At 46.0% G+C, this 23776-nt stretch overlaps 1 protein-coding gene and 1 long non-coding RNA gene across 2 annotated transcripts; one reads left to right on the top strand and one right to left on the bottom strand.

Annotated features, from left to right (window-relative positions):
* The first annotated feature begins 1372 nt into the window (after positions 1-1372).
* Positions 1373-6298, top strand: LOC309587868. The gene is made up of 4 exons (XR_014227612.1): positions 1373-1786; positions 1986-2191; positions 2805-2936; positions 5294-6298. It is a non-coding gene; the product is annotated as an uncharacterized lncRNA (long non-coding RNA).
* A 1841-nt stretch (positions 6299-8139) lies between these two features.
* HNRNPU (heterogeneous nuclear ribonucleoprotein U) lies at positions 8140-21325 on the bottom strand. Its single transcript, XM_082306374.1, has 14 exons — positions 20395-21325; positions 19247-19358; positions 19043-19116; positions 16497-16636; positions 14842-14941; positions 13631-13743; positions 12954-13217; positions 12606-12725; positions 11964-12092; positions 11425-11593; positions 10652-10891; positions 10025-10227; positions 8933-9004; positions 8140-8516 (listed from the first exon to the last, which is right to left on the bottom strand). Exons 1-14 carry the CDS (start codon positions 21137-21139, stop codon positions 8463-8465), a joined length of 2535 nt encoding a protein of 844 aa, XP_082162500.1. The 5' UTR covers positions 21140-21325; the 3' UTR covers positions 8140-8462.
* Between the last annotated feature and the right edge of the window lie 2451 nt (positions 21326-23776).

Raw genomic sequence — 23776 nt, 5'->3', positions numbered from 1 at the left:
GGGGTACGTTATTTAAGCAATTACAGGGAAGGTAACACCCCTTTCCCTGTCAGGAAACATTCAGGCTCTGGATGAGATAGTAGCAACATCGCTGAAGATGTAAAGCCAGTAACTGATTTATTATTGGGCAGATAACATTATCACAGACGGCTGTTGCACGAGTCCTTCACAGAGCAAATATAGAGGAAAAAAATTTTTAACGGGCTGTTCCTCAAAATAGAGGGGCTGTTACTCCGCTCAGGCCCCACGGAGAAACCTGGAACTACCAGTGAGTATCACGTGCTGTGCTTAGAACGCATCCATCCAACACTGAAGGCCCTCGAGGGTCACCCTGAGGCAGCATTGGGAGGCCGTGACAGAACCTGTTTGACTCGGTGTCTCAGCTCTGATGGTATCCAAGTGCCGTGTTCTTCAGTAACCGCCTCCCCAGGCTCCCAGATGGATAAAAAGAGCTCAGCCTTTTCTTCCTAAACCTCACGAAGTCCCCTCGAACCACTACTGCAGAGGGCTTCTTGGCCCCGCGAACAAGCACGACGGTCCTCTCCATCCCAAAAGCCAGTCACCATTCGTTTCTACTCACCGTTTTCTGTATTTCCATTCATCCTTCTACCGGAGACACCATACCTCGGCTTGTACACCTCTATCAATCCCCGACACGCGCGCTCTCGAGACCACCTGAGGCGCGCCTTGAGAAGATCGCAGGGGGTGACAGGGCGGGCACCCTCGGGACAGCCTTCCCCTCCAGCCAGGGCAGGCTGCCCCCGCGCGCAGGCCTGCGTGGAGACAGGCGTGCGGCTGCGCTCCCCCCGCTTCAGGAACGCTCTGAGGACCGCAAGGCTGTGAGACGCCGCAGACGACCGCAGCCCTCTATTAAATCGCGTACTCCCGGTACGGCGGCAAACCCCACAAAATTCAGAGGCGTCCCGTTACTGGTGCATCAGCAACACCGTCCATCTACTGGTGACCTCCGGTGGGATCCACACTAACTGGGATGCTTCAGGTACAGCCACCGTTCAAGGAGGAACCCCTGCACTCCCTCCCTTCCCCCACCAGCCATTTGGTTGCTTTTAGCAGTGTAATTTTCACTGGTTTGTTCTGGAACTGGAGAAGGATCCTTATACTTGGTACTTGCTGGATAATACACCTTTCAAGGCAGTAAGTATCTATAAAACCGAGCTCATTCCTGAAAACTTCTCTCCTCTTCATTTTCTGTGCTAGGATCTGCCGAAATAAACCGTTGGAGTGTCTCCTTTCCCTTCCGCGGGTGTTTCCTTAAAGAAAAAAAATAAAAAAGGACTGGCCAGCTGCCAGGCTGCGGAAGCACATAAATATCCCAGGGCTGTGCCGAAGCAGTAGCAGCAGCCCCCTCCCGAGAATGTCCGGCAGCAGCTGGGGAGACACTGTATTTTTGGAAGCGTCTCCTGGCCTCCACCTTCTTCCCCACCGCCGAGCAGACCGTGGCGTTTCCTCCGTGCCGAGCAGAGCTGTGCTCAGCGTGCTGCCCTGCGGGCCGGAGCGCTGGATCATCGCAGCAATTCTTTCCACTGCCTCCTTTCTGTCAGAGAGAGCAGCTCCTACCGCAGCCGCGTATGGGAGCCAGCCGGTCGGCGCGAGCGCTGGCAGCCGGCACGGCGCTCGGTGGCCCCTGCTCCGCGCGGGAGATGCTTCCCCTCTCTTTGTAAAAAAAGAGGCAGGCAAGTTCATACAAAAGCTATGACTGAAGGAACGTCTTAGGGCTGGAAACCAAATGCGCTTTGTGACGTTTAAGTGTTGCGCTCTCTGATACGTAAGTACCGAAATAGTTTTTATTGCGCTATCACAGCCGCTTTCTCCGAGGTCTCTCAGAGCAAACGGGGAATACACAAGACATCTAACTTGCACAATTCATTCATGTCTGATATTCCTTTTTGAGATGCTTGGCTTACTATTTAACAATTTAATAAATTATCATCTTTTTTTTTTAATTAATATTATTATTATTGCAGGGTAGCTGCTTGCATAACAGAGCATACACTAGAGGCTGGGAAGCAGCTAGCTGAATAGCCGCCCTGCTGAAAAGGATAGGACGTAGAGTGAACGCCAAGTTGCACGCGGGCCAAGAGAGCGTTCTCGCTGCAAATAAGGCAACCGACAGCCTGGGCTCCCTCGGGAAGCGTGTGGCCAGCAAATCAAGGGACGCACTTTTCCCTCGGTACGTGACACTGCTGAAGCGGCGCGTCCAGTATTGCTGGCTTCGGGGCTCTTGGTCAACAAGGGTGGCAAAAAGCCACAGAGGCTCCAGTGAAGGGTTCCCAAGGTGTTCAGTGAGCTCCAGCGCATGTCCTCTGGAAACACGGTGGAAGGAGCTGGACTCAGTCTGAGGAGGAGCAGGCTGTGGGGTGACCTAATAACTGCCTGATATTATCTGCAGGACAGTTACAAAGATGGAGCCAAACGCCTCTTTGATAGTTGCAGGTGATGTGGCAGGGGCAATGGCCACAAACTCTGGCTTGGGAGCTTCCGACCAGGCAACAGGACAAACTGTTTTACTACGAGGGCAGCGCAGCACTGGGATAGGTTGCCCGGAGAGGTCGTGTAATTTCCACCCTTGCAGGCTTTTGAGCTTCAGCTAGAGAAAGCTGTGGCTGACCTGAGTACGAGTGCCAGTCCTGCAAGCGGGAGGCTGGACTACATCTCCAGAGGGCCTTGCGAACAACATTTCTGCGACCTACTGAGAGACGGAGAATCCACAAAAACCTGAGGCAGAAAAAGCCCAGCGGGGTGCAGAGGACCACCCACACAATAACATCCCATTTTGCTTTCAGGAATTCATTCCCCCGATGCAGTGCTCCCAGGCTGGGCCGGAGGCCCCACAGCACCCCAGGTGCTGTGGCAGCAGCAGGGAGCACGAAGCGGAGAAGACGAAGCGGGCACAAGGCGGAGCTGCCAGGCTTTGGGTACGTAGCTCCGCGCAGCTCACAACCTGCACGCGATGCTGCATGTGGACCCACCTCTGCTAGCTCAGCTATTTCCGAATCTTGTTTCTTAGCACGATGTGAGCAAAACCCAAGTGTCATTTCTTTCAGAAAAAAATATCACAGCAAATCCCTCCAATGAGGCTTACTCATTTCCTCTCCCCCATCTCTTACTACCTTCTTACCACAAAGACAAAAGTCCTTTTATAATATAAGGGCTTATCTTATCTGCTTGCTCGACAGCCCCACAAAGCTGAAAGTTCAGCAGAGCCTGAACTTAGCTCTAGCCTGTGTCTGAATAGGTTACATGGAGACTAAAGAAGGGAATCGAGCGTAAACAATCAATCACTGGTATTTTAAGCCTGCATTTACGTCCAGGGAGATCTTCGGTACTATTCTGGGCCTTTTTATTTTACAACTCTCTTGGGCATCAGCACCATTTGAGAACTCGTGGTCCATCAGTGCTCCTCGCCAGCAGAGACCTCCCCACATCAGAGGCAAACCAGTTTTTGTGAGAACTTGGGGGGAAACCTCCCGAGCGCAGAGTGGCAGAAGAGTTCACGTAGGCTGATGTGACATAAACGAGGGCCACGCTCAGACCAGAAAACGCATACTTGCATTTTTATGCCACCTTAGTTATCAGAGGTGTCCTAGTAAGCAGCCGCCGCATCCTAGCCAAGGGAGAAGCAACACTGAGAAAAACGAGTGCCCTTTCCATCCTTGTGCGCTAACCAGGCAGCAGAACCCTGAGTCACTGTTTAGTGTAAATTGCATCTGCCCTTGACTGCAGAGTCGTAAAAATTTTTTGAGCATGAAAAAGTTTGAGGGAAAAATTGGCTGAGCTGTCTTCCCCATAGTTTTGATTTTGGTAACTTTTAGGACCAAAATTACTCTGCAGATCGGAGATTGCCTAAACCAGAAAACAGAACAAAAACCTTGCTCTAAAGTAACACTTGTGTATCAAGTCACCCACATGAGTAATTATATTACAAGTTTTTTTACATTTGCCTCTGTTTTTTCTCTTTTGATGTTGACAACGTGTTAAGCATTTAGCATCTTTTTTTAAGCTACAGCTGAGTTTACATAGCAGCTGATTCATTGCTGAACCTTCCTGCTGCTCCCAGTACTGGCAGAAAGACAAACTAAGGCAAGAGCTACAAGCAGATCGATTCCCGGCCAAGCCCCGGTTTCAGCCGGTTCCCTGCAGCAGCTAGCTCTGGCGAGGCCCGCTGCACGGCAGGACACGGTTCCTGCCTCGGTCACCCAGCAAAGGAGAAAAGCTGCACAAAACTCATCACTAATCTGCTATTAAAATAGAGAGGCCGCCTTGCCCCCGCCACCCCCACGGGCTGGCCCTGTCCAGGGCGAGGTGAGCTGTGCGTGACAGAGAGAGGCGCTGCTCTGACTTCGCCGCCGCCGCTGTTAACGCCGGCGTTACACAGCCGCTCTTCTGAGTTTCCGCTTGCCTTGCAGCGGCTTTTTCTGACATCCTGGAGCTCTCCCCATCCTCCACAGCGTTTCAGGCCGAGGCGGCTCCAGCCGTACTTACTCCTGCCTCACCAGCTCACAACTACGGTACGCGCACGCTTCTTTGCTCGGGAGAGTCCAACTCTGGCACTTAAACGTCTGCAGAAGTGCTGAAGCACCTCACCTCCCCCCGTAACTCAGTTTGATTTCTTGTGGCCTCGTCTGAGGTTGCACTTTTAGAAAGCACTGGCCTGGTTTCCCAAAAGGTCATGAAGAAGGAAACCTCTGAATCTTAAAAGATTACTTCATCATCTATTTCTACTAAAAACACTGGTCAAGAGTGTTGCAAGAGATTTAAAAAAAAAAAAACAACCAACCTAGCGGCTTACACCATGAAGAAATTTTTTTTATGCAAGTGGCATGGACTGCACATGGCACTGCCAGAACATGGGTTTAATTTATTCTGTTATCAGAAAAGTTGAGCAGAATTTCTGAAAATGTCTTTGCTGATCGAGAGTTATTCTGCAATAGGCACTGAAACGAACTCGTGTGCAGGTGCCGCTGAGCTCCTACACGCGCGCCGCAGCATTGCGGAGCACGCCCCATGCGGCACGCGGGAAGGGCCAGCTCATGAGCAGAGCCAGGGTTTGGGGACGGGGATCCCGTCGGGCACCCCGGAACAGAAGCCAGGCCCTGACGTCCCGCAGGAAAGCATCTGTTTACAAAGCCCATTTACTCTCAGAGCGCCCAGGACACAGCCCCTCGCCGATACCCCGGTGCGTCAGGGACGCGCCTCCACCTACACCCAGTGTATCCTAGCGACTGCTACCAGCAAAGGCAGAAATACAACTGGAGCATTTTTTTGTTTTCAGTGGGAAGTTCCTCCCGAGATACCCGGCACAGACCTGCCTCCAGCCTGCAGCTAAGCGCGCGCGGCCCCATCGCGCAACGCGGGGCGGCTACAACCTGCTGCGAGATGGGAGACGCAAGCAGCTTCGGCAGCCAGGGCTGCAAGGAGAGCATCCCCAGCAGCAACGCTGCTGCCACTTGCTGCACCGACATCACAGGCCACGTTCCTACTGCTACTGAACCAGCCCCGAGTTTGTACTCCATTAGAAAAAAACAAAACAAACAAAAAAACCCACCACCACAAACCCCCTCAATGAGAAAAAAAGCAAACCCAGTTTGTACTCCATCAGGAAAAAATAAACCGAACGCAACCCCCAAACCCACGCGGTACGTCACTAGCGTCTGCACCGCCACTGCCAGCAGCGCGGCTGCTGCAACGCCGGTTCTTTTCCTGATGTAAACAAGTCTTTAATAAGCGGCAAGAAGTTACTCAACAAGACAGATGGCTCAGCCCTCTCATTTTGGTAACGTACAGCTGTGCTTTCCTCACATTTCTGTAGCCATCAGCTAAGTTTTCTATTGCCTTTTTTAAACACAAACTGCAAATTTAAGTGTTTTAGTATTAGTGATTTTCTAGGTAAAGGCTTTTCTATACAAGCCGTTTTCACATGGCAAAATCAATCCCTTCTCTAGGAATAATCAGAACTAAACGGAGTTTGCGGGTGGACCCAGGCAGGCGATGGCCTCTGCTCTGCTGCGAGGGAGCGGGGAAGCAGTTCAGAGTTGTGCATCACCTCTCTGAACCACGCGTGCCTCAGCGGCGCTTAGGTGCAAGCTTTTTTGAATTCTGTACCTCGGAACACAGGCAGCAGATATTGCTGAACTTAGCACAACAGCTTTTTTCATATAGGAGTATTTGTAGTAGAAATATACTCCTCTTTCAAGTGTTGAAGCACTTCCTCTCATGTGTGGCTTTTTTTTTTTTTTTTTTTTTAAACACCATACACTGAATTATTTAAAACAAAACATCTCAGACTTTTGAATTAAAATACAAGCTTTACAACCACATAGTAAGTGTAAGCTCTTATATTTCAGTTTAAGACTATATAACTTTATAGAGTACCAAAATAAGCAAAGGATCAGCACTCCATACAAAGTGTTAGTTGTTGTGAGGAGGGTAGAAGGGAGATGGACTTCAATTACACTAAACTTTTTTGCAAGTCTAAAGAAAATTCCATTTCAGCAAAACAGATTTGGGTTTAGATTCCCCACATTTCTAGTTCATTAAATAGTGTTTCTTTAAAGACGATTTACATTTTTCTCATTCAAAGTAAAGGGATGATTTAAAGCAATATTAACAAGGAGGTGGTGCTGTTCATGTTTAATGTCAATACGCAACGTCATCTGCTATAAAGGCTAGAAGAGCAACACAACTTCATCTTTACTTCTGAAGTCTATTAGAAATCGACTAACATTTGAGAAAAGTTTCAAGCACGCTACACCAACTCTAGGTCTACGCTGCTGGTAAGCCTCTGCTAGTCTGTACGCTGCCAGGAGGAACGCGGCAGGCAAACCCCAACGCCCAGGCGCTGGCAGTGACGTGCTGGCGCACGCACGCCGTGAGGCCAACTGACAACGGTTACGTCTCTCCCGTCTTACGGCATTAAAATGCAAGGAAATTATTAGCTAACATTGCCACTACCATTTTACAAAAGCGTAAATCTGAACAAAATAGCGGTTAAACCAAACTGAAGCTCTGTTCCACTGCAGGATTCGTTCTCTGTGACAACCCTCCTGTCCTATTCCCTGTCCAGTTTCTTCCCTCGCTCCTGCCCCAACGTCTATTTTACAATAAATAGGTTAAGTGGATTTACATGATGCAAGCGCAACTCAAAAGACTTTTGCCCTATACATATAACCATGTTAAATTGTGAGATTATACACGTGATATATCTCTAACAGAGCAACCACCAGTTTAGGTTTTTAAAGAAACACAAGTATTTCAGCATGTACACAGTAATGAGTTTGAAACTGTCCAACATCATCGCTTTCATACATTCTCTTCCTCTTTATAGCCTTAAAGGGATTTTAGACCTTGATGGCGACAATCCCAAAACAAAGAGTAAAATGAATTTATTTTATTGCAAACAAACGTCTAGAGTTAAATTTCTCCACCCACTTTCTTTAAAGAGAAAAGGAATCAGCAGGCTAAGGAGATACACCCATTTGAGAATTGACATGATTAAAAATTAGATATAAAATGGGTGACTCACAGTTTCATTAGCTTACAAAATGGTGGAGTAACTACTACAAGCACACTAGGTATACAGTATTTTGTGGGGAAAGAGTTATACAGACACACAGCTAACTTCATATAGATCCCATTAGACAACTGGATTTACAACAAGTTTTGTTTAATAAGAAATGGGCAAAGCCAGCTTCTTTTCAGAATCAAAATGCAGAACAAATGGAAAAGAAATTATGGTGTTGTACCTTCACAAGTTTGAGCCTCCACAAATAATGCAACCAAGTTTTACAACTTTAAGAGCTTCTACATACACTCCACCTTCACTACGTAGCCCCAGGTTTCCTCTTTGCCCCCAACATCTTATTGAGTTCCAAATGTTACAAAAAAGTCCTAGTTATTGCCAGAAACTTTTACCTCCCCCTCCTCCCCTCCCCACCCAGAAGCTTCACAGAGAGGATGGAGTGTAATATGGAGCTTTACATGATCTCATGGTATTCATGAGGGCTACCGAGGAGCCTCCGCACGAATCTGGTTGCTAACATTTCTATCGTATTGTGACATGACTCACGACTGTTTCTTAGAAATTGGGGGATGGGGAAAAAGGAGAAAATTCTTTAATAAAAAGACACCAGGTACAAAGCAACGTTTTACTTTTGTTGTGGTAAAAAAAAAGTCACATTTTACAGATAAAATGTAGAACCCTGAAATACTGACACATTCTCTTATCGTGCACAATGCTGAGGTTCTCTTACGAATCACTTTAAAACTGCAATTAAAAATGTACAAAAAAAGAAAAGAAAAAAATCAACCCACAAAGCTTCTAAAAAAGGAACCCGCAGGCACTTCCTCTTGTGGAATGTTTAAAAAGTTAGCCTACTAAAGAAAACAGTCGACTTCTTGTGAAGGTTTTGGAGAAATATGTATCAGTTCATTTATTTGGGTATTCAATAATATCCTTGGTGATAATGCTGACTCCATGGCTTCTGACCCCAGAATTGCTGCAATAAATGGATAAATAGTTAATTTTAACATGTGATCACATCATGGTTACATTTCTTACAGGAAAAAAAAAAGTGTTTAATAAACATCTAGTTCCCTTGAAACTTGAGGAGATTAAAGTCCTCTTAAATAGCAGCACGTTCCTAAACAACTGAAGGCAGTTAAGTTCACTTCACAGTAGTAATGTGAAGCCAAATACTACATACCATTAAGACCAATAAGCCATAGCTTGATATTTGATACATCAAGACCATCGAGCCAGATTAAGTTTTGCACAGAAAACTATTTATAGTAATATTACCTGGCATTAGAAGATTTTGCTATCCAGTTTTGATTACACATCTAATTATTTCAGACAGCATTTTGAAACGTTCAAGTTAACAATCAGTGAAAAAGTAAAGTTAGGACTACTTACACCCTGCTGCCACTGGTTGTAGCCCTGAGATTGGTTTTTGTAGCCACGATTATTTCCCCTTCCTCTGAAATTCTGCAAGAGGACAACAGTTTTTAACTACTTCATCTATACAGATTTTTCAGAAGTCTACTAATACCAATCTTTCTATTACCACCCAAAACATCACATACCATATAGAACCTTTCAAATACAAGGTATCAGGCCTAGGTAATAAAAGCCTCCCCCTCCAAGCAACTGCTGCTTAAACATGGGGCAAGAACCTCAGAATTAATAAGCCAGCTCAAACTGTTGTTGCCAGTGGTCTGGAAAGCTGCCTAATCCAGTTTTGCCTCACTCTATTTCCAGCTGCTAAACTGCACTAGGACAGCTAAAAATACAAAAGCTTGCTTATTTTTAGTTAGGAAAGGCTGTAGTTGCTACAGGGATGTGTTATCTGATCAGACAAAAGGATATGGGTCATACAACTGAAAATAGAAGAGCTAGTCCACAAAACTTCAAATAAAAGTCATTGATACTAGTAGATAAAATATTGCATTTCCCGTTTGTCAGTATTATACAAACCTGAGCCATGTTTACTAGCTTGGGCTCCATCTGCTGGCTCTTCAGTAATCCAAATTATGTTTTCAAATACTCCACTGATATTTCACCAGTTAAGACCTAGGCTAGTATGTCTTAACTAGTTGTGTTTGATACCAGACACCAAAACAAAGACTCCAGAGCTATTTCCAGAACGTTCCCTAAACATTTGATAAAGATACACCTTGACTGTACGGCCAAACAATGGTTACTAATATTTGGAGAAAAAAAATTACAAAATAGAAAAATCAAACACAAGCCTTCACACACATGCCCTAAACATCTTCATCTTTAGCAGAAGAGAGGTACAGTCTTAACATAGAACCCCCACATCAGAACCTCTTCCACAACGTTCAGAGCTCTGGGCACATACACGAAACTGGAAAGCTAGGCCTTCTAGTGTGGGATTAGTGCAGTACCGCAACCAAGTCTGGGCTATTCGCAGCCACCAAACCTTTGAGACAACATCATTCCAAGTACTGTAGTTCAGGTAATAAATCCCCCCAAAAGCATCACCTGGTTGTAGTTTCCCCTGTTGGGCATTCCACCTCTGTTATAGTTTCCTCTGTTTGAGTAGCCACCTCTGCTTGGAAAGACAGGGCCACGAGGATACGGGTAGCCAATTGCACCGCTGCTGCCACCGCCACCACCGCCACCTCCACCACCTCGCTGAGGCATGTTGCCTCCCCTCCTGTTGTATCCACCACGATTGCCAGGGACTGCAGGAAGAGAGTTAGTTCAATCAAGTAATTGTTCAGCCTTAAGTATTTCTTATGTGAAGATTACTGGATGTCCAAATTCAGTGCAAAAATTTCAATGCCAAGATTAAGTCATCTGGTCATAGTGAAAAATGTAATTTACCCATGCGCTACACCCCCAATACAGCCTGGTACACAAGCGAATGCCAAACCTAACATAAAAACTCGAAGCTGTGGCTCAAACCACGTGAACAGCGTTACCCAGGATTTTGGCAATCCTTGCTTTAGAAGTTGGACAGTTAACTTTGCAATAATACATCAAACTTACTGAAGCTGAAATGAAGGTTCCCACTACATAACAACTGCAATGCAAGGACTACATGCTTTTTTCTTCTTCCACAGCAGCAGCAACCTCCAAAATTTACAGGCTCATCTCTAGGCTCACCTCCTCCTCTGAAGTTGCCCCGCATGTTGAATCCTCCACGACCTCTCTGACCCCTATTAAATTGATTTTTATTGCTCTTCTTGTTCTTCTTCGAGCCAGTGTTCTGTTTCTTTTCCGGTGGAAGAGATTTCTTACTTTCTTCTTTATATTGTTCCAAAAGCTTCTGAGCTTCTTCTTTTTGCAACTCTACATAGATTATTTCATCAAAACATTCTGCTACCTCTGGCAGTGTGAAGTTCCCTATAATTGCAAAAACACTGAGTATTCAGCATCTACATCCAGCTACAATCAAAGCCGTAATTCAACCACCTTTCTCCCAATTCTTCCTCCCACCCCCTGCATTCCCTCAGCATAGGGACAAAATTACATAATTTGAGCATTTAAGAAATGTAACAGTGACAAAAGAAATAAACAGGTCTTCATGGAGTTGCCAGTACTGTTCCAAACCTTGAAAACATTCTGCCTATATCTTTTTTTCTTTTATAAGCCTCCACTCAGAATACCAGTTTCTGCCAAATATGTCACTTATATAGGGCACTTTATGCCAAGACAGCTTTGTGCATCTGCATGAAGCATATCAGCATAACTGAGTAGTGTTAAGGACTGCAGCAGAGGGAACACAATATAGTGTTGTCCTACAAGTTACAATAGTCTTCCAGTTTTGTTTAAGTACAACTGTTTAAGATAAAGTGATTTTTTAGACTTCACGTTTACTTAATCCTTTAAACAGATACTCAGCATCCTAAAACACAGTATAGGATTATGTTCCATGCCTTTCATTTTGAGAACTGCATGCTCTGGAAGATCTTTTCCCTCCACCTCTGCCTTCTTTTGTGTTCTTTGCTTGTAGTCTTCATCTTTTGGGCAAACAACAACTGCTTTGCGCTGGAAGCCTGCAAACAGGCACATTTTTCTCCTCTGCGCAGCTGCAGACACATTTGTCTGAAAAAAATGCAGTAACTTACTACACGTAGCTGTCATTGTAAGAGTTAAGGAAGTCAACTTATGGTGTATAGACTTCACCTCTACAAGAGCTTGCAATGAAGTTTACAAATAACTGGACATAAAGATGCTGCATAATGCAAAGTTACGAGCTCATATCCACGTGTTAAAACACTATTCCTCCCACATCCCATAAATCCAGAGAAGTTCAAACAAGCATTTGTAGTAATATCTCAACTTTGTGTCCCCTGAATGAGTAGTAAGTCAGTAAGGGAAACAACTGCTATTACAATGTAAGTTTAATCCCATTTAATTACTGCACTACAGCCTATAACAAATTTCTTTAACCATTTTTCACTGAAGCTTCTACCTGATCCAAAATGAAATTCCGCTTCTTACGAGCTGCAATCTCAATGAACTTTCCAAGACACTGTGGAGCTCTCTGCAACAGTGTGTTCAGTTTTCCAGTGTCCGCCATCTGCCGCTTAAAACCTGCAACCTACAGAAAGATTTCCCAGAGTTAAAGTAGCCCCTGATATACATGGCTGCCATTTTCCTTTGCTAAATGCCTTTCACCTTACTTCAAGGATTGTTCAATTCAAGGCCACGGCTTCAAACTCATAGCTGAAATTCCCAAAGCCTCCGTAAGACATATGGCTTTATACGCAAAGAATCTACGTGAATCAATACAGCTGAATCTAAGGTATACTCATCACATTACTAATTCAAAGCTAAGTGTTCCGAGGACAGTGAAATAAAGAGAAATAGAAATACTTAAATAGTCAACAATAGTTAACTATTTCTTATGTAGTACCACAAAAAGCTTCAGAATCCTGCTGTGCCATGTATGAGTAGCAGCTCAGCAAGATAAAAATCTTTAATGGTCACTAGCTAACCAGTAGCCTGTTTCTTAGATTTCTTTGATACAAGAGAACCCCATGGCAGCCAAAGACCTTGGATTTACAGCAAGTCTTTAACATATCAACAAATAAAATATCATATTATCACTTACCATCATTTTGTCCATAATAGTATTTGTCCCAAGAATGTTGTACTTCCCAGGATTTGCTGCTGCATGCTTGGTAACCCATGTAGTCTTGCCAGCTCCGGGCAAGCCAATCATCATCACCACCTACGACGACAGGTTCTATACTTGAGATACTAGTTCAAAGATTTTCTTTAATACGCAACTTAGACCAGCAAGCCTAATGGAAACTGGGGGTTGGGGTGTCAAGTCACAGGACACCAAGTACTAAAGCCCCCCAAACAAAAAGGTCAGAGTTGTACAAGAGTCTGCTTAAACTCCACCACTTCAGTTCATCTGTCTCAACAGCTTTGATATTATCAACAAGAAACTTACCTCACAATCTTTCTTTTGCTCAGGTCCCTTTGGTCCTCGGACCCTATCCTCCAGGGGGACCTTCTGGATGAAGGTATACTCTTCCGGTACAGGAAAGTAAGGTTCCTCCTTCTGACCAAAGTTGAACTCAACCGCACAGTTATGGCAGAGAACATGTGGGAAGAGTGGTCGCCCATCAAGAACTTCCTTACTTATTTTGAATGCAACACCGAGCTCTTGTCCGTTCTTGGAATACGAGAGTTCCACTTCATCACCATCAAAATTCTGGTTTTCAAACAAAGCATTAGTTTGGATAAAACTGCTCATCTCGCTCTATAAAGTTATATTAGTCATTTCACTATATTGGCTATATTCACTCAACTTCTGTAACACTGCTGTATCATAAAGGAACTACTCAAAAGCTTTATCTTAAAATGAGTTACTGTGAATGACCATCTTGTTTAAGATCTTGATTTTTTTTTTTAAGAGGCTTTAAAGATATTTGTCTGTGAATATGAAATCGTAACATGTTCACAGCAGTCACTGTTGATAATACCTGCTATTTCTGCCTCCTCCCTATGTTAAACAACTTGTCTTGCTCCAAGATTTTCTGTATTTGGTTTACTGCTTCTCACATCAAAGCAGTCTAAAAATTCAAGGATGTTTTTCCTCAGAAGAAAATAAAAGTGAAAACTTACAGCAAAACATCCAATCACATCATTTTCATCAAACTTCTCACCAAAGTCTTCAGTCTCACAATTGCATGTCTTTATTCCTTTTAGAGAATACCCATAAGAAAATTCTTCTTCACCTGAAGAAATAATTTAAACTTATTAAAAATAGGCATTTTCACCTAACCTTTTAGAAATACAATCACTTTACAGCTACTTAAGTAAGCTGCTCTTCAGAATGTTTTTATTAACACCAAAACAAGCTACAAGCCCCAAACAGCTACAGCTCGTTCTTGTATTCAAGAACTCGACACTCTCACTTGATATGGAACAGCAGTGTTTTTCCCCCATCCCAGCTTTAAGAGCCTTACGCTGCTGGTTCCAGATTCATGCTGACATAAAGCCAGGACCAGACCTGATTAGGCACCAGTATACCTGTAACGTAGTTAGTCAGGCAGGCTTTCTGAATTTAGTCTCCAGTAGCACTTACCCCTCCCCATTTTAAAGGGAGTTTAGCAGACATTCAGCCTATGCGACAGCTGAGGATGAAGCTGCAAGGAACAAGCTAACAGGAAGTGTCAAACACAAGGACTCAGGTGGAACTTCAGTACTTAACTAGAAAGCTGCTGCTGCTGTCAGAGCATACCAATTCATATACATTTCCCACAAAGAGGTGTCTCAGCAGCAGGTATTAGTTATAAATACCATTATGATCAGTTCCCAAGTATCCAATGAAGTTGTACTTCTTTCTTCCTAGCTACTTTCAGAAATGAGGATTCTCCCCCCAAGCCAAAAGAATGATGATGTCATTATCCAGAAATTTTTCTTCACTGGTTATACCTTATACCACACCCCACCCTTTAAAAACACAAAAAACAAACCAAAACCAAACCAAACAAACAAAAAGCCACCCTTCCCCCTCCCCCCCCAAAGGCAAAACCCCCCTCTTCCTAGTTATGACACTACATGAAAAGGAGAAATCCTTATACCTGGCCACTAAAAGAATTAACTCCCAAATCATGTAATCGTTACAGGCCTGAATACTTAATTGCTTTATTTGGTCCCATTAATAAACTTTCTCATGCCATGTCCAGTGAACGATTAAAGTTAAGACCGCTTTTCAGAACACACGGACTATAATCACTAAGCTATTCCCATCTGCTTAAGAAAAGAGGACTTAAAACTTCAACCACATACACAATAAATAATACAAAAGTAATAGAATGTTTAAGGCTTACCAAGCAACATTCCACTTGTGTTCAGTGACCAGCCAACTCGCACTTCATGTATGTCAATGTCTTTTGTATACAGGTGTTTAACAGGAATCTTTTCTGTAACCTATTTTTAAATTATTCATTAAAAAGATATGTAGTATTTATTAGACATTAAAAAGATGGAAACACAAAGGTAACATCTGGAACCTTTACACTTCGGTTAAATCTTTGCTAAGTCTGAGTAATCACCTTCTGCAAAAATAAAACATGCTTAAGTATATGAAATCATAAGCCAATCACTAAATAGTTACATCTCCTGACTAAGCAATGAAGATGCAAGATACCATATACCTTCAAAGCACTTAGTCACTGCAGTCCTTCTCAGGGGCCAAAAGCCTTAATCCTTTTGATACTGTATTAAAGTTACAAACAAGATGTATATGTATTTTTAAAAAATAATTGCCATAAAGTTGGGATTAACAGTAAATTACTTTGCCAATGAAATGTGGTCATGGATAAAAACATTGCTTTACATAGGCTGGGGAAAATATTACACTCATCCTTTTCCACAGTAAGCAGACTTCCTGGGCAAGTTGCCAGCTTCCAAACAACATAACCAGATTCAAAAACACCACCTAAAAGCACTGCAATCTGGAGGCAACCAGCTATTTTCTAACTGCCTTTACAAATTTCATCAAACTCAAGTCAAAAACTGATCAGTATCCTACCAGTTTCCACAACTAGTTGAGTCAGGTGACTAAGGTGAAACTGATTTGAAAGTGAACAGGGCAATAAATACTGACATCAATTTCACTCCATTGCCCTTCCAAAGGTACCAACAGACACAGAAATCACTCAATGCAAGAGCATGGAGAATGGGATCATTGCCCACTCCTCACAGTAGTGGTTAGATTTGACAGTACTAGAGAAAGAGAACAGAGTAAGCATTTATATACACAGGCACATCATATGCAAAGGCAGCTTTAACATGGCTAAGTCAAAAAAGAAAAATCAAGCTTTGTGCCTCTTATTATTCTTTCATCAACAAGTTGGAGAAATCTGTTCATTACAAGGCTGATTGCTCTTTGTCATTCTTACCCTTTAGGAGAACTCTTGCTCTCAAAATTCGAGTACCTGCTAAATACTCACATTCACTGGATACCTAAGTCAGAATTATTCAGCTCAGCTCGGAAGGGACCTCCTGGAGGTCATCTAGCCCACATCCCTGCTTAGAGCAGGTCAAACTCAAAGACTAAGTAGGAACAGAGAAAGGGGCTGCTGGGATATTTACAACCCTTTTTAAGGAAAAGCCAAGCCTTCTGTAACCTTCAGAAAGTGCAAGCAAATTTCTGACTAACAAGTATGAAAATTCTTCAAGCATTTAGGTGTGAGGTGCCAAATAAAACTCTTGGTTCAAAAATGAGACCAGAAGTTACATCTTCAGGGCAAATGCGAGCTGCTTTTTGTGTGTTAAATGGAAGTTCTTATAAAAGAGGAAGCAGTTTTGCAAATTGAGCCATCTTTTATCAAGTACCATCTCACAGGCTCCTAAGAGAAGGCCTTCTGAAAGTTCTGTTCACCTGAATTAGTTTCAGCTAAGTACAAAAAAACCTGACAAGTATAAACAGTATTATATGTAAGCATGCAAAACAGTCTCCCATAAAACACGCTTAACTCACCTTCATCTCAAAGCAGACTTTGCCTTTAGAAACTCCATAGGAGGCTCTCCCTCCAGCCCAAAGGAAAGCAAAACTTTCCATGGTCAGAGAGGAAGCACTAAACCGGTCTCTTGAGATTTTAAAATGCAGGTCACAGTTATCTGTTAACATAAAAATCATTCTGTTTACTCTTATCACAAAATAAACTACAACTGTCCAATTTTATGCATTAAAGGTGATTTCAGCTTTCAAAGGTGGTTTTCAAGACAAACTGCCAGCAAGTACTCAGCACCTTTCCAGAAAGCAACCGAACACACAGAGCTGCAGGCTGAACCTCGGCCAAAAATCTTACGAAAAGCTAACTAACACGAATCATTTTCAAGGTGCCATCTTCACTTCTATCACCAAATTCCCTCTATTTTTTTCCATCTGCTTAAAAACTTGAATTTCATCTCATCTATTTGAACCTTTTTGGTCAGTTATCTGAGATCTTTCCATCAATACACAGCAAAGGAATCCGCGTTGTGCTCTTTGCACTATTTGCCAGATACCTTTTTTTTGAAGTCTTCTTACCCCTCATGCCGAAACCTAAGGGCAGCTGAGAAGTGAATAGGAACACAAGTATTCTTGTTTAAGGATGGAAAGTAGTACTGTCTTTGGTTAATGTAGTCATTTAGCAAGTCCAGTTAGATTAAGCCAATTAAAATAAAGTCAGATAAGTCAAATGCAGATACATTAAGCACGCAGAATGCGGTAAGAGAACCTACTTCACCTAAGTAACACCATCTGCACTATGAATTCACCTATCACTAAGAACTTAAGTGGAACCTTTGTTTTACAGACATCTTCAGAGCTGCAGCACCATGAAGTTTCAAATTAATCTTCTAGCAGGTTTCAAAAAGACAATGCAAAACGGTAACATGAAGTGCAGGATATAGCACTTGAATTCCCCAGAGCAAGGAATCCATTGAAGAAACTCCAAACCTATTTGACAGTTACAAGAAAGGAGCAAAATTAGAAAGCAGTGAGTTCTTCTGCCCTGGTAGAAAGTCTGCATGCTGCCCGAGTACACTAAAATGCAGTCTTCCCTGTATTACTGGTAACTCTCATGCATGAGATCTTGTTTTGTTTGCATAAAGCCACCCACAGTTGCAACTACAATATTTGTGGTCCAAGTGTTTTCTCATTAGTACTTCTAACTTTTATTTGTTGCATGAAAACAAGATAAAAATCATACAGAAGAAACCCACCTGTGCAGGTTACTTTTACAACAACAAATGAGAACAGAATTTGAAGTGCCAGCTTCCTTGTAAGACACAGGTTAATAAAAAGCCCTTAAGAGTGCTAAACCTTTTCTATGTCTGGATCATTATGGTCCAGAAAAGAGAGCTCCAAGTTGTTACACAATTCAGTCTTAAAGCTATGTCTGATCTCCAAGCAGTCTGCTTACACTTGAAGCTAAATCACAAAGTTTGTCCAGTAACAAAACTTTCTACTAGAAATAACAATAATAAAAAGTAGCTCCTACTCAGTTATTGGGAAAAATATGAAGTTCCACAAAGGTGGCTACGCATCAGGTTAGCAGCTAGAAACTTGAAATTTAGTTACCAAAATGTCATGATGGCATATTCAGCAATTTACATGGCTGTAAACTAATACCTCCTTCCACTTCAAAACAGTTCTTGGGAAAGAAACACCTGGAACTACTAGCAAATATGCCAGATAATGTCAAAATTTAAGCTTTCCTTCCATGGCACTTTAAGAATCCAGCAAGTTCAAGCATCACTCAATTAAGTTTTTTAATACTGCACTAAGTCCTTATACTTACCCTCAAGAATACAAATGTCAAATTCACCCCAGTCGTGGTACATCACAGTAACATTTATAATCTGCCTCAAGAAAAAGCCCACTCTTTGTAGGTACTTGTCAATTTCTACACCCTTGCAACTAATTTGCTCTGTCATCCCACTTGCACAAATCACTCCCCTGCCCCGCAAACTCCCAGGTTGCGCAAATGGGTCACTTTCCAGGAGGCCTTACCTGATTTTTTTGTTAAATTTATCAGAAAATGTGAAAAAAATACTCCACCGGTTGGTACATAAACACAGCCTCGGCAAGTTATGCAGGAAGCTCACTTCACAAATTGTACTACTGCAACCACCTCACTACTGACTCTCCGAACTTTCTGAAGGGAAAAGCTCATGTGCTATATAACTCGTTTCTCAAGCTGTTTCTAGGGTGTTCTATGCTCACTCTGCACTTGGCCACCTTAGTTTCCATACTAGTTTAGTGTTTTGGTTAAGATTTCTTCAGAAAACTGTATGGTATCACAGAATTCATGGGAAAACCAAGCTTATTACTGCTAATATAAAGACCCATGTATCCTTGTGTGCTTTTGTATACTGAAAATGTGTGGAAACACCATTTCTGATTTTTTTTTTTTTTTTTAAGTTACTTGGTAATGAAAGTCAACAAATGTGTTCACCCCACATTTCAGAAAGTGTGGTTTTAAGATTAAAAGCATAACACCACATCTTTCCGAAGTAAAGGAAAGCATGTCTACTCACAAGTATCAAGACAAACCACTGTGTCGTCAAAATGTTCATCTTCTTCTTCAACAGGTGGTTGAGGGGACTTGGCCCTGAACAAAACAAAAAAGCAGCAAACAAAAGATATTAAAGCTACATGTATTTCCACAGTGTTAGAATAAGCATTTCTGTACCTTACTTCTCCTCATTAACAAAATGCTGCCCAGCATCAAGTTTACTTACCTGCTGTACTTATTTTCCTCAATGTATTCAAAATATCCACGGCCATGGTCTTCACGTGGTCTCTTCACTCCCCTCTTTTTCTCACCAGGCTTTTGCTCCGTTTTAGCATCTCCTGTAACAGAATTCGTAATTTATTTTAATGACACGAAGCAACTCTTTTAACTGGGAATAAAATCCTACACGATGGTTCCAACTTCGGAAACCGTAAGAACCTACAGCAAGAGAAAAGCAATAGCACCCTAAAGAAGAATTTTGCTTTATACTAAGATAAAAACCCGTATCTCGAATTTTCTCAGAAGACTCAAAACTCGTCTGCTAAATCATCTGTGATCCGCGACAGAAGCGGCCAGCACAGCACGCAGCAGCTAGTACGGCCCTCAATGTTACGATCCCCACAGAAACGCCAGACCGCTCCCAAGCGGTGAAAAAGAAGAAGAAAAAAAAAAAAAATCGGACAAAAAAAAAAAAAAAAAAAAAAAAAAAGCCGCCTCCCGCGACGCCAGACCCGCCCCCCGCCTGGGAAGCAGGACATTCCCGGCCGCTCGCAAGGGCACCGAGCGGCCCGCACGACTGCGCCTCCTCTCGGCGGGCCCTGCGCGGCGGCCCGGGCGGCGGCCCCGCGTGGGGCCGCCCGGCTGCCTGCGGGGAAGGGATTCCGCCTCCATTGTACCAGGCCTTCCCAACGCCATCCCGTGCGGCGCCCAGGCCGGAAGTGACGTCACGCCGCCGAGCGCTCCTCAGCACAATACAGCGCGCCCCAGCGGCCCCTCCGCCGCCGCCCCTCCCCCCGCGGCCCGCCGCGGCGGCCCCTTCCCCGCGCCTCCCCCGCGCAACGGCCCCTCCTCCTCCCTCCCCCCCCCCCCCCGGCCCCGCGCGACGGGGCCCCTCGCGGGACCCCCGCCCCGCCCGCCGCGCGGGGCCCGGCGCAGCGCCTGGAGCGCAGCACGCGGTGCCGCGCGGGGGGCGGTGGACCCCCCCCCTCCGCGGGGGAGGCGCCGCCGTCGCGCCCGCTCTCGCGCCGACCGCGAACGCCCTCCCGCGCGCGCCCCGGAAACCGCCCTCCTGGCCGTTCCCCCTCCCCCCCCCCGCCACGGGGGTTCCCGGGGGGGGGGATTAACGGCCTTCCCCCCCCCGCCGCGCACACTCACCCCCGGTGGCCTGAGCCCCGGGGCGGCCGCCGCCGCCGCCACCTTCCGCTTTCTTCTGCTGCTGCTGCTGCTGCTTGGCGGGGCCCGCCGGGCCGGAGGGGGCCGCCGCCGGGGGCCCCGAGGCGCCGCCAGCGCTCTTGCCGGGGGCTTCCTTGACGGCGCCGCGCGGCTGGAGGAGCGGCGGGGGCTGCTGCTGCTGCTGGGGCTGGGGCTGCGGCGGCTGCTGCTGCTCCCCGTGCCCGTTGGCGTCCCCGGCCGCGGCCTCCTCCTCGTCGGCGAGCTCGTCCTCCCCCTCTTGGAAACCCTGGTCGTCTCCGTTCTCATCCTCCTCCTCCTCCTCCTCCTCCTCCTCGCCGCCCGCCTCCTCTTCCATGGGGCCGCCCCCGGCCCCCGCCCGCTCGCCGTTCTCCTCGCCCAGCTCCATGGCGTCGCCATCGGCGGCCTCCAGCCCTTCCTCGTCGTCGTCCTCCGCGGTGGAGGCCGCGGCCTGGTCGGGGCCTCCCCCCTGGTGGAGCTGCGAGGCGCCCCCGCCGCTCTCGGCTGCCTCCCCCTCCATGCTGCCGTTGCCAGGCTCAACTGCGCTGCTGGCGGGGCCTCCCCCGCCGGCCTCCTCCTGGTCTAGCGCGGCCTGGAGCCGCTCCATGAGCTCGGCCTTGAGGCCCTTGTCGGAGAGGCGCCGCTTTTTCAGCTCCTCCTTCAGCTCCGACACCTTCAGCTTCTTCACGTTCACGGGCGAGCAGCTCATGGCGGCGGCGGCGGCTCGATCCCCGGGCGGCGGGCGGGCGGCTCTGGGCTGGGGCGGGCGGCGGCGGCTCTGGGTCGAGGCCCCGGCGGGAGGCGGTGGGTGGGTGGCGCGGCTGGTTCGTGCGGCTGCGGCAGCTGCAGAGCGGACCCGCCTGGCGCCAAATCCTTTCACCGAGCTCGCGAGGGAGACGCGCCTCGCGGGGCCGAGCACGCAGCACTGCCCGCCCCGCCCCCGCGCACGTAGTCCCTCCTCCCCCCTCCCCTCCCCGCGCTACCGTAACGGCCGCCCGCGCGCGCCCGTACCGTAAATACCCGCCCGAGCGCAGCAGCTCCGCGCGGGCCTCGGCGCCCTCACGCGTGGGGCGGTGGGCGCCGCCGCGGCCGAGCCAGGCCGAGCGGAGCCGAGCGTGAGGGGAAGGGCAGCTCTCCCTGCCGGATCGGATCGCCCCGCTCCCCGCTGACCGCCGCGCCCGCGCCATGTTGGGCAGGCGGCGGCAGGAAGCGCGGCTGCACGCACCGCTGTTGTCCCCTCGCCAGCGCACCGCTTCGGCAAAATAATCCACTCGGGACGGGGAATCGGGCACCGTCTCACCCGAGCGGGCCTCCGCCCGCCCGTCTGCCGTGGATTAAACCCGAACACGGTCCCAGCCCAACGGAACGGCCTCGCCCCGGCCCTGTTTCCAGGCCCCAGCCTGGCAGGCCCGGCAGCTCCTTCCTTCCCCTCGCTCCCGGCCGCCCATCTCGGGCCTAGTCCGCGGAGTTTATTGCATAAAGGGTTTGAAAACGAACACTGCTACTCAAAATAGTTAGCCTGATACAACCTTGTTAACGCAGTTACATAAGGACAAAAATAGAGCTATATACCCGTTTCTTCACCGGCTGCAGCAGTGAGAGGCATGCACAGACCTGATCTTTAACTAGACCGGGCTGGGGCTCACAAAGCCACAGGGCTAACAAAGGTTTTTCAAGTGCATTAACTCTCCACCGGACAAGAAGCCCTAGCCCGGAGCTCAGCACAGAGCCGATCAGCTAAACAAAACTGCTCAGTTTTTCCTCTTTTTTTCCCCTCTGCACAGGGAATTAATCTGGGGCTCTCAGCCACTGAATTTTTTCCAGTTTGGTCAAAAGTTACTTGAAAACAAACAGCAGAGAGGGTTTCACATGAACAGAAAGGCAGCACTGATCTACAAATCTGCTTCCTTAGGGAGCCTGGATAAAAAGCTAATTTTCACTTGCAGAAAAAAAAAAAAAAACGAACAAAAACCAGCGCAAGTCTAACAACTAGAAGATCAGTATGAAGTGCTACTGACGGGAAGGTGTGTTTGGCATGAAGTTGCCCAGTGCTGGTATAGGTCGCGTGGCCTTCTGAACCAGAACAAATTACGTTTACCTGCACGGAGAGGAAGGGAGGAGAGATGAGGAAGTCGCCCTGTTTTCACTGCACAAGGAAAGGGCTCTTTCAAGTACACACACACACGCGCGCGCACACACACGCACACAGACAGGCTGGATCCATTTGGAGGAAACATGACTCAGTCAGCAAGGTTAGCTCAACCCATCACTACACAACAGCTTGTTGGAACAGAGACAGGGAGAGCTCCCTCATGCAATATGTACAGATGAGAAAAAGGTTGCCAGAACCTTTCCCTTACTATAAATGCAAGTTAGTAGATTTTATCTCCATCTAGTAGGTCAGAGTCATCTCAACAGGGGAAGAAAAGGATAAGAGTGCATCAGTGCCAGGGAGAGGTCAGTGCGCGATCAAGCTGCACCAATATAAATCATGGCCTTTGTCCATTTCTTCCTGAAAGAGCTGTCTTAGCTAGTCTGCTGAGGCACTCTTGATATGTACTGTTCTGCCACAGTAGGAACAAAAGTAAACAGGGTTCATCTAGTTAATATTGCAAGGTTACTGGCTGAAGCTTACAGATAACTCTGCATTAGTTTAGATGTCATCTGCCTGTCCAACCTCCATGTTCTTTTTTTGAATGTAAAAAGTTTAAAGGGAAGATACATCATTAAGGCTTCACATCTGGCCCTCAGACAGAGCCCTACATTTAGACCTTGAGCTGGCACAGGCCTCATCACATGTTGAGCCATGCTTCTGGAAGAGCTTCATCAACCTAATCATCTGATAATCCCTCTCACCACTGCAAACTTTATAGATTGATAAATTATTTTAGGCCAGTTTGGGATCCCTAAGCCTTACCTTAAATTAGCATGTCTGCACAGATTCACAGCACCTCTGTGTTAGAAAGTGCCCTCATTCAGAATCACCCTAGTCCTCACATGTAATCCCATTCCTAAACAATGTCATGTCTGCCTGCTTAAGTAACATGCTCATACTGCTTTATACTCCTGTTACCATGGAGAAACAAAACAGCTAACAGCTTTGAGGCACGTCAGGAGATTACTTACTTACCCTAAAGCATTCAAGCCTGTATATAAAGGCATAAGTACATAAAGTAAGAATCTTTTTTTTTTTTTTTTCCCCCTCCTGGAAGTTTAACACAACCAACCTGCGAATTCTTTTTAAGTTGCTAAGGCTGTCTCTTTATTAAACCACTTTATCAAAAGGAGATTAATTCATATCATAGTAGTAAGGGTACTATCTAACCACTCAATTACACTACCAAAC

The sequence above is a fragment of the Platalea leucorodia genome, assembly GCF_965183815.1.
Source record: "Platalea leucorodia genome assembly, chromosome: 3".
Lineage (NCBI taxonomy): Eukaryota > Metazoa > Chordata > Aves > Pelecaniformes > Threskiornithidae > Platalea > Platalea leucorodia.
This window is presented reverse-complemented; position numbering and strand designations above follow the sequence as displayed.